This window comes from Apteryx rowi, unplaced genomic scaffold, assembly GCF_003343035.1.
Source record: "Apteryx rowi isolate R43461 unplaced genomic scaffold, aptRow1 scaffold_170, whole genome shotgun sequence".
Classification (NCBI taxonomy): Eukaryota; Metazoa; Chordata; class Aves; order Apterygiformes; family Apterygidae; genus Apteryx; species Apteryx rowi.
Genome location: NW_020447975.1, coordinates 1,571,885 through 1,581,657, shown reverse-complemented (window position 1 = coordinate 1,581,657; position 9,773 = coordinate 1,571,885). Strand labels below are relative to the sequence as shown.

At 54.7% G+C, this 9,773-nt stretch overlaps 1 protein-coding gene across 2 annotated transcripts; it reads left to right on the top strand.

Moving 5' to 3' along the window:
* The first annotated feature begins 6 nt into the window (after positions 1 to 6).
* Positions 7 to 9,352, top strand: LOC112963581 (AP-3 complex subunit sigma-2). 2 transcript variants are annotated; one of them, XM_026060746.1, is made up of 6 exons: positions 7 to 172; positions 692 to 783; positions 894 to 1,005; positions 3,257 to 3,328; positions 7,420 to 7,527; positions 8,342 to 9,352. In XM_026060746.1, exons 1-6 carry the CDS (start codon positions 104 to 106, stop codon positions 8,468 to 8,470), a joined length of 582 nt encoding a protein of 193 aa, XP_025916531.1. In that variant the 5' UTR covers positions 7 to 103; the 3' UTR covers positions 8,471 to 9,352. The 2 variants fall into 2 exon arrangements, with proteins under 2 accessions (XP_025916531.1, XP_025916532.1); XM_026060747.1 differs by lacking the exon at positions 3,257 to 3,328.
* The last annotated feature ends 421 nt before the right edge of the window (positions 9,353 to 9,773 follow it).

The window sequence follows — 9,773 nt, the reverse complement described above, 5'->3', positions numbered from 1 at the left end:
GGCTTCCGTGGGGGGGGCGGCCGCGGCGGCCCGGTTCGTCCTGCGGCCCGGCTCTGGTCCCGGCTCCGGTCCCGGTCGCGGCTCCGGCCCCTCCGCCGCCGGGATGATCAGCGCCATCCTGGTGTTCAACAACCACGGCAAGCCGCGGCTCGTCCGCTTCTACCAGCGCCTGGTGCGGGCCGGCCGCGGCGGGGCGGAGGGATCGGCACCGGGCCGGTGCGGGGCTGGTGGGGGGAGGCAGGCCCGCTGTGGGGCGGGTGGTGGGGAGCCGGGATGGTGTGGGGTGGCCTGGTTCGGGTCTGAGGGGGTGCGGACTGCGGTCGCCCCCCGGCTGGGCCCAGTGCAGGGCTTGCAGCGGCCCCGGCTCCCCGGGAAGGGTGCCCGCAGCCGCGGCGATGGCTGCGTGTCCGTGGGGCTGAGGGGCCCTGCCTGCTCTTGGCCGCAGGCACTGCCTCAGCCCAGCGCCCTGGCCTGATCCCTCGGGATGTCCGCGGTTGGTCACGCGGGGCTGCCCCAGCAGCTGTCCCCATCGTGGAGGGAGTTGTGACCTCCCCTTCCCACCGAGAGCCGCCGGCTCATGGCATCCCTCGAGCTCTGCTGGCCCCAGAGCAGTGGGGGAGAGCGGGGATGCTGGTACTCTGCGCCTTCCCCAACAGCAACCCCATGGGTGGTTGCTCTTGCCTCCCTGCAGGCAGAGGAGGTCCAGCAGCAAATTATCCGAGAGACTTTCCACCTGGTGCTCAAGCGGGATGACCACATCTGCAACTTCCTGGAGTGCAGCAGGTAACCCTCGTGCCCCTCGCTGTGCCGCGCGCTGTGTCCCCCCTCCTGCTGCAGGTGCCTCGGGCCCCAAGGGGTACCTTCTCCTGAAGCCCTTCCCTGTGTCTCTGCAGCCTGTTTGGTGGCCCGGATTACAAGCTGATCTACCGCCACTATGCCACGCTGTACTTCGTGTTCTGCGTGGACTCCTCAGAGAGCGAGCTGGGCATTCTGGACCTCATCCAGGTTGGTCTCTCTGGAGCGAAGTTTTGCTGCCAGAGGGAGGCCGCAGTGAGCGTGCACACAGTGGAGCCCACCCYGCACCGGGGCAGCGGGTTGCTGCTCCTCCTCTGCCCCCGAGCTTTTGGGCACTGCTGGGCAGAGACGCTCCCAGAGCAGCTGGAYGTGCTGCGGTGCAGACGCTCGCTCTGCCAGCACCGGGGCAGCGTAGGTTGCGAGTCCCCTCCTGCCTATCCTGTACAGATCCTCCTTTCCGGGCTGGTTGAAGTGAGTGTGAAAGGAGCTAGAGATCATGCTTAAAGAGCGTGTCCCTGGACAGGGCTGTGCCTCTGCTGGGTGCAGCTGTGCACAATGCAGGAGACATCCCTGAATCCAGGAGTGAGGGGGGTGTCAGTGTTAGAGGGAAGGTGTTAGAACTGGGAGCCCATGGAGAGCCTCGGATCAGCAATATGCCGCTCACATAAGGTATCCTGTGCCCTCTGCCTCCTTAGTAGTACCAGGAGCTCTGCAAAGTGACAGCTGTGCTTAGCCATGAGAGGCCGCTGGGTACTTTCCTCTGCTGCCAGGAAGTCCAGCCTTCTAAACCCTCCAGATGCATTTACATGTCTCTAACAGCTTCCTGGAAGTGATCGAGAAGCTGTTCTCTTGTGAGCTCAGACAGGGGAGGGTGGTGCTGGGCATGTGTTAGCTGATATATAACTCAAAACTCGTCTATGAGGAAACACTGGGGAAAGTCTGAATAAACTTCTTAAAAAGTGAATTTTAAAAAATTGCATTCAGTCCCTATGTGGACTTCTAAAGGGACCTCTGCTAAATCAAATTAAAGGCACATGTGAGAGTGTCTGCACAGCAGTTTAATGCAGTTTAGTTAATGTTAGAATTATGCCTTTAGTTACTTTGAATGAGTTTTGGGAATATTCCCRTGTAAACCAGTCCCTAATTTATTTTACAAGTTCCCCTTTCTTTCCTTTTAAGTTTGRAGACACAGCAGCATGTGACAGAGTTAATATTTTGGCCTGTTGGAGCAGGCTGTTCCTTTTGGAGTGGTCTTCCACACTCTTGTCAAACTCTGGAAAAAGCATCATGGCAGTGTCATATAAATCACCTTTTCTAGCTTTTCTTTTCAAAGATCCTAAGCTAGAAATTAAGTTTTCCTAGCTGGGAATTGTCTGTGGAGAAGAGTTCCCAGCTGTAGAACATTTCACACTTGTCCTATTCGTGTGTCATACTGTAACATATCCAGCCCTTCTCAGTTGTCCTTCCCGTTGTCCAAGAGGGTTCATGCCCTGCTCGGATCACCTGCTGTGATCATGTAGTTCCCACATTTCAACTCCTTTCAAGCTGTTCTAGATGACTGCAAGCCTGGCCCTTGTGGAAGAACATGACGACTAGCCATTGTCCCAGCCAGGGCCCTGTGACTGCAATTTATCAAGATGTTGGCACCTGTTTTTTCCTCCAGAATGTCCGAGTACTGTGTTTCTGTGCGCTTTACCCTGTGCCAGGCTCTTTGGACTTGGGCTCAAACCACACCCTTGAAACTGCAGGTTCTGGTTGCCCTCGGTAGTACCAGGAACAACTGAAGACAATAGCAACTGGGTAGAATAACAGTTCAGAGGAAGCCTGACCTGCTGCTGGAGGAGGAGCCCTCCGAGTTTACTGGTATTGCAACAGCTGTGCAGTCCGTTCACAGCAGGCTCAGCCAGGGCCAGGCTCATGTTCCAGCCACATGCCCCTTTTGCCAAGACAAATTTTCTCCTAGGAACTAAAGCGGGTAGCAGTTTGGGCTTTTTGATCTGGTTTCTGTGGTTTAGTGCAGACTTGGCACTAAGAGCGTGTTGGGTCATCCCAGCACCATTGGGCAGTGCCTGTGTGGACAGAGGCCTCCTTGTCCGGCTGCTCCCTGCACGTGTCCTGCTCACAGCTCTGCCTGACTCCCTCAGCCTGCTCTGTGCAGACCCCCAGTCTTCCACACCACCCCTGGATGCTGCTGCTCTGCTGGAGCCAGGGTCCTGGCCAGCCTCCTGGGGCTGAGCCTGTGTGTGGTTGCCCTGGGAATGGGCACTTTACTAGCATTGAAAGTAAATGGGATTTTTAAGAGGAATTTGTTCCTGTTCAGGGTAAAAGACTGGGATGCAGTGGGTGATCCGACAGTTTCTGGCCAGGGCTGCAGCTTTTTACATGTGCAGGCACTGGTGCTGTGTGCAGGAAGCATCTTGCTATTATATTCTGTCCTGACCTTCCTTTCCTCCTGCCTCAGGTGTTTGTGGAGACACTGGACAAGTGCTTTGAGAATGTCTGTGAGTTGGACCTCATCTTTCACATGGACAAGGTGGGTTCTAGGCTTCTGTGTGCTCCTCTAGGCCACCACCTTTTGTTTCATCCCAGCATCCTGCTGCTTTTGAGCTCTGCCTTCTCTAGCACGTACATTCCCGAGTCCAGAAGCAGTTTTGGCTTTGAGCCCTTGAGCCTTTCAGGAGATCCTATTGCTAAGTTAGGGATCACTTCCCTGATGGAGATCAAAATCTGGCTAGGGAAATTGTCAGTATGTGTTTGTAAGCTGCTCGTGCCGTGCCCTCCTGCAAATGATCTGAGTTGCCTGGCCGTGTTCTGAGTCCTCCATGTGTAAGAYGGCTTTAGGCTCAAAGCACTTGCACCAGTTCTCTGCTGCATTGCTGTTGTGGGGCTGTGATCTCCGCTACGATAAAGCAATCAGTTTTGGGGTATGTGTTGGTTCTGATAATTGCCACTGACATGCTGGTTAAACACGTGTTCATGTTACAGGAATCCACGCTGAGGCTTCACTCTTCACCTTTTGTGCAGTGGCCAGCACTGATGAAATTAAACAAGAATCTGGCTTTGTATATAGGCATTTTAACTCTTCTTACTGCGCTGTGGGACACTATTTGGAGTCTTGTTAACATTTCATTAGAGCTGCAGAAAACAAGGGAAAAACAATGGGACTGTTTGGAACACAGAGTCTTTGATGAACTTTCATTTGCGCCACAGCCTTTAATGCTTCCTCTTTAGCTGGTCAGTGTTTCTGGGTGGGAACCTATTCTCTTTGATCTTCTTCTAGATGGAACTGAAGATAGCAGGGATTATTCTTAGGGATAGGCAAGACAGTTAGCTGATGTGTACTGGACTTGTGTTGCTGCTGATAAAAGTTGTTGCTGCTTTGCTGAAGACAAAACATACCAACAAAAATGAGGAGTGAAAAGATCAGTAAAGCTGTGAAATGTTCCCTTTCTGTTGGTGATTCATATTTATAAATTCTCTGGCAGAGAAATGGAGTTAGCAAATATTCTTAGAAGATGTTCTGGAGCAGCTAAATGTGCTAGCAACTGGTTAAGATTTTGACTTTATAGTTTGCTTGGCTGTAAACTTGCAGAAATGTTACAAGGTTGATTGTTTTGTCAGCAAAAAAACACTCTTATCAAAGCAAACAAAAGGAGAGGGAGAGGAAGGAGGAAGCTGGTGAGGAGTACCTGAGGGAGAAGTGATGGCATCAACCCGAAACTTCTGTGGCAGTGTCCGGGGGAGGATACACTCTCATTTACTCAATTTGTGGAGTGACCAAGACCTGGCAGCTTTACAGTGATTCCACAGTTCACAGGCAGAAGAGATTATTCCTATTGCTTGTGCATTTTGCCATCATTAGCATGAACTGTCCTTCTCCTAAACTCTCTTGCCAAGCTAAGGATTCAAAGGAGACAGAAGTCAGGGAGAATTTCTTACGGGGAARATACTAGGCTCGGTCGTCCCCAAGGCTCTCATACTTTTAGGTTTGTTTATTTCCGGTTCTGTGCTCCTTTTGTTTCTCAGACTTGACTTCAGTCCTTGGCCACTATCAGTTGGTTGTCTTGTTTGGACTTTGTCTTTCTATTTTTAGCGTTTGTTTGCTTCCCAAACGTGTTCATGCTGAGTGCCAGTGGTTCCAAGTGCTAGGTTACAGGCTTGTGCTGTTGGGGTTGCCGAAAATATGCGGGTACGTTGTGCTGGTTTCCATGTCTTGCCCCTCTGATGGCTGGGCAGGACTTCCAGCAGCTGCGTCATTGCCCCAGTGCTCTCTCACAGACCCCCTACCTCCAGACTTCAGTTTGTTAAAGGCTGTGCAGGAAAGGTTGGGCATGGTGCTACCTTCTGCTCTGGCTGATTAATTACAAAGTTTGTGAGTTCCTGACAAGAACAGGGGAGAGAGTAAGCCAACATCCACTGGAAAATGCTCACTTGTTGAGCTGAGCCTTTGGTTGTTAATATCCTGAGCGCAGCAGGTTCTGGCTAGGATTTGGATGCGGCCTTGCCTGGACCCTGTGGGGCAGCAGCATGAAGTCCATGAAATGAGAGTTTCTGCAGGTTTCTAGTCCCTGGTCTTGCGGCAGGCAGCTGACTGGGGCTGTCAGGTTTGTGGTTCACAGGCAGCCAGTGACACCAGTGCTCTTATGCTGTCAGCTTTGAAAGCAGGAACCGTAAAGCTGCAGGGGTCCTTCTTTCAAAAGGAGAGGCTGGAGCTGTGGAAGTCATGGAGAGACTCAGAACAGGCTGGATGATGGCGTGGTCCTGCTGTACAGACCCTGGTTGTGCTTCATGCCTTGGATGAGAACGTGAGTTTCTCTAAGCAGCTGCAAGGTCCCAGAAAGGACATGTTTTGTTCAGGAAGCTCTGTGTTTCATTTCTGAAAACAAAGCTTTCTTGGGATTTCTGCCCTGTTGGTTTTGGTCCAATTTGGACTGAAGCCAGATCTTGAAGGAACAACATTTCCTGCAGCCCAGATGCTCTCCTGTTGTGGAGAGCTGCTTGCATTGTCCTGTTGGTGTGTTTGCAGGGCTAGGCATCAGTGGACACTGGTGCTGTGGGAGAGCAGTTACTGTGCTGTGGTGCTTGGAGGCAATTGGGTTATTATGGATGTCCCGGAAAGGGTATGTATGGCAACTGGCTTTCCTTGTGCAGCACTGTTGAAAGACTGAGCACAGCACACCTTGGTGCTCCTGGCACTGTCAGGGCAGGGCAAGACCCATAGAGAAGCATTACAGGGGCATCGGGCTCCTAGTTGTGCGAAGCTGGGTTTTCCCCTTCTAGTAGGTTCTCTAGTTTGCTTTATTTTTTCACAGCATTGCCCTGAAAGTATTTGCCTCACCATATTTGCAAGTGCAATCAACCCCCATGAAACCATAAAACAATATAATAACTTAACCATCTTGCAGTATTAGCCTATTTCACGGAAGTAAGCAGAGACCCATAAATTCATTATCTGTGCTGGGTTGCTGTTGGAGACTGCTGACTTAGTAAGGAAGTCTGTACTGTGCTGCATGGTGCAACTGAAGGTGTGTCACAGCAGCACAGCATGGCCCAGCCCACCTGTGGTCCTGTTTTCTTTTTTCTTGGGTTGTCAGCCAAGACAGGCCTTGTCTAATGCTGTGGCTGCGGTGTATTGCTGGTCCTCTTTCTGACTAAGGCTAGCAGGAGGTAGCAGGTCTCTCCTTTGGGACTGCTCTGTTTTATCCTTGGCCCCTGGAGCAGGAAGAAGACTCTCTTAACAGTTGTGTCCTTTCTCTGTGTGTGTGTGTCACAGTCCTAGCTATTCTAAGTGAAAGTAACAAAATCAGGCTCTTTGTTTCTGGCCTGGCTTTCCAGATAGAAGAAACTGGTTTGGGGAAAAAGTGTCCTAACTGGTGGCACCAGAGAAGCCCTCAGATCACTGCTGCTCTGTGAAGTGTCCCAATCCCAGTGCCTTGAGGCCACTGTTCTCACGTGAACTTTCTAGGCAGGGAGTTGCTCCCTGGAATGAACTGTGCCCCTGGCCTAGAGCGGTCTTCTGCTACAGAGAGGGATCAAACTTCAGTGCAGCCTTCAGGGATATTGCAACCAGGGTGTGTCAGTGGGACAGGGCCAGACCTGGCCTCCCTTGGGGCTGCTGTGCGTAACGGTCTGATGGGCAACATTTGCTCCAGTCTCTTTGGTAGTTCTTCTCTAGAGCAGAAGGACAAGTAGTATATCTGGCCTCCTGCACTGTCACTGAGGGTCCAGGGACAACTCGGATGGGCAGCCAGCTGCCAGAGCTGTATTCGCTGCGCTTTCTGGCTGAGAGGAGTAAGGGGCTGGATACGCGTGTCTCAGGGAAATGTCAGCCCCCAGCGCTGCTTCCACACAAGAATACGTGGGCTAATTCACCTTGCGGTGGGCGCTGAGACCCAGGATATCTGGTCTTCTTGCCCAGCAAGTCATTCAGTCTGGCTCTGCACGGTGCCTGGGCAGAGACGGGATCTCTGGCCAGCACTCCTCACTGCAGTGCCCGCTGCTCTGCCCTGACTTTAGCTGGCTCAAGGGAGTTCATCCCTGGCAGCCTGCGGGGGCTGCGGCCCCTGCCATTTTCAGCATGTCCATGAACCTGAACTTGGTTCACAGTCTTCCCTTGCCTTGCAGGTTCACTACATCCTGCAGGAGGTGGTGATAGGTGGCATGGTGCTGGAGACCAACATGAATGAGATCGTGGCACAGGCGGAGGCCCAGAGCAAGCTGGAGAAGACGGAGGTGAGTGGTAATGCTGTGGCTCTCCCTGGCGTGGCCTGCAGGGGAGGACAGCACAGGGGTTTGGGAGGATTTAGCGCGATGTGCTTGGGTATGCAGTGCGGGTTGGCAGGGGGGACAAAATGTTCCCCGGGATGTCCGTGGTCCGTAGGTCTGATGTGCTCCAGGCTGATGTGGAGGGGCAGGGTGTGTGGTCTGCAGTGCGTGGGGGAGAGGAGCTTGTGCATGTGGGGTCTTGCCAGCCTGCCTGGGCTCTGCCTGCGCGAGTCCTCACAGAGAGGGCTCAGGGCGTCCCTCGTTCGTTCGGCTGTACGCCTTGCTGTGCTCCTTCAGGTGTGGGGGGAGCAGTCAGAGCGTGGAAATCACCGTTTCCATCAAGATTAATGAAGTGAGATAGTGAAAAGTGCTTATTGCCCCTGTTTGCAGGGGCACTGTAAAGAGGCATTTGCACCCTGATAGCAGGAGAGGGAAGTGCTTGGACGTCCCTGCCTCTCCCAGTAGTGTACTATTAACCAGTTGGATCTATTGAGCAGGTAGGCGGTGGAAATGCAGGCTCCTCTGCTGAAGCAGGGGTGCCTGGCTGGCGGCTGGGGCTGAGCTGGGCCCGGCTGCCTGCTGGGGGATGTAGCCAGGCCCTGGGCGCTTGCGAGCGGCAGGACAGCACTGGGAGAGCTGGAGACTCGGACTGGGAATGCTCCCTTGGCAAAGCACAAGGCTGAGCCAGAGAATCAGCCTGGAGCCTTCTAAGCACTGGGAGTCTTTGGAGCTTACAAAGGGCTGGCAATCACTGTGTTCCCCTCTCTGCTCTCCTCCCCAGGGAGGCCTCTCGGCAGCTCCTTCCCGCGCTGTCTCAGCTGTGAAGAATATCAACCTGCCAGAGATCCCTCGCAACATCAACATCGGAGACATCAACATCAAAGTGCCCAACCTGTCGCAGTTTGTGTGAGCATCCCTAGGCAGGCCAGGCGGGGAGGGCTGTCCATGCACACGGGCTGTGGCCTGGCTGGCTCTCCAGCTGAGAGGAACCAATCTCAGCTGGACTCTTTGCCTGTTTGGGATGTCCCCTCTGCCTGTCTCAGGCCCTGGCCTTGCCCACGCAGCACATGGAGGGCCAGGTGTGCTGCCGGCGTGTGTGGAGTGCCTGGCAGAGTAGAGTGCTCTGATGGGGTGTGGGGCCCAATGAGTTTGGGGTGGTGCTGCCTGCTGTGTGTCTGTCACCTTGGACTCTGAGCTCAGCTGTGCTCCCTGGTCTCCCTAACAGCAAGGGTGGCCTTTCTTCCCCTCCCTCCCTCCCTCCCAGGTGGATGTGTAGCCTCTCCTCTAGCTGTGGTGGGAAAAGCCAAAACCTGTCTCTCCCAGCACTTCTTGGAATTCCTAGTTTTAAAAATGCATCTATCCCTGGTGGCTCCTGGGTTGTCCCTGTGCTCCATCCCCCCGGGCTGGGTTGTTCTGACTGGTCTGGCGTCCCTGTGCCCCCGCTACTGCTGCTTGCTGGGTATGGGCCCTCGGTCATGAGATTTGTGCCAGACTAGTGGGGGTTGGTCAGCTGTGCTCCTGCTGGGCTGCTTGGTCTGGGCAAGGGCATAGTTTCTGCTGTACAGGGAGACGTTGGCAGTGAGGGGGGAAGACGGAAGGGAGTTGCATGCTGCTTCTGCCTGAGCAGGGCAGAAAGCTCCAGGGGGGACAGAGCAGGCAGCTTGCTGTGTAGTGGGCCAGGCCAGGCCAGGCCTGTCACTGTGTCCCCAAGAACGTGTGCATGGTCACAGTGAGAGGCTGAAGCCTCCAGAAGAACGCTCCCTGAGTCCTAATAAACCACTGTGAAAATCTGTGTCTGTGTGGGTGCTGCTGGCCTGGGCGCCATGGAGCAGCAGTGCTGCAGGGCGGCCTGGGAGGGGGTTCGTGGGCAGGGGGCCTTCGTGCAGCTCCGGCTGGGGTGGCCGCTGCCCAGGGCGGCTTCTCGGTGGGGGACGTTGGTGCCCGGGCTGCTGCGTGGCAGGGCCGCCAGCCTTGCGTGTGAAGCACACGCAGTGCAGCCCGTAGCCGGGCTGGGCTTTCCTGCCCTGCGGCCTCCGGCGCGGGCTTGGAGGGCAGGCTTGCCCAGCGCCCCCGAGGCCGCGGTGCTGCTGCGAGGGGAGAGCAGGAGCACTGGGAGGGCGCTCCCGGAGCCCGCGGCTGCTGCGGTGCGCGCGGCGGCCCTGCTTTCTCCCCTCGCTGTCTGGGCATTACTGGGACCGGGGCAGTTCACTGCT

Coding starts and splice junctions, on each gene's coding strand:
- LOC112963581 (XM_026060746.1), top strand. CDS start 104: ATGATCAGCGCCATCCTGGTGTTCAACAACCACGGCAAGCCGCGGCTC. Junction 1,006..3,256: donor GCATTCTGGACCTCATCCAG/GTTGGTCTCTCT, acceptor CTCCTGCCTCAG/GTGTTTGTGGAGACACTGGA. Junction 7,528..8,341: donor GCAAGCTGGAGAAGACGGAG/GTGAGTGGTAAT, acceptor TCTCCTCCCCAG/GGAGGCCTCTCGGCAGCTCC.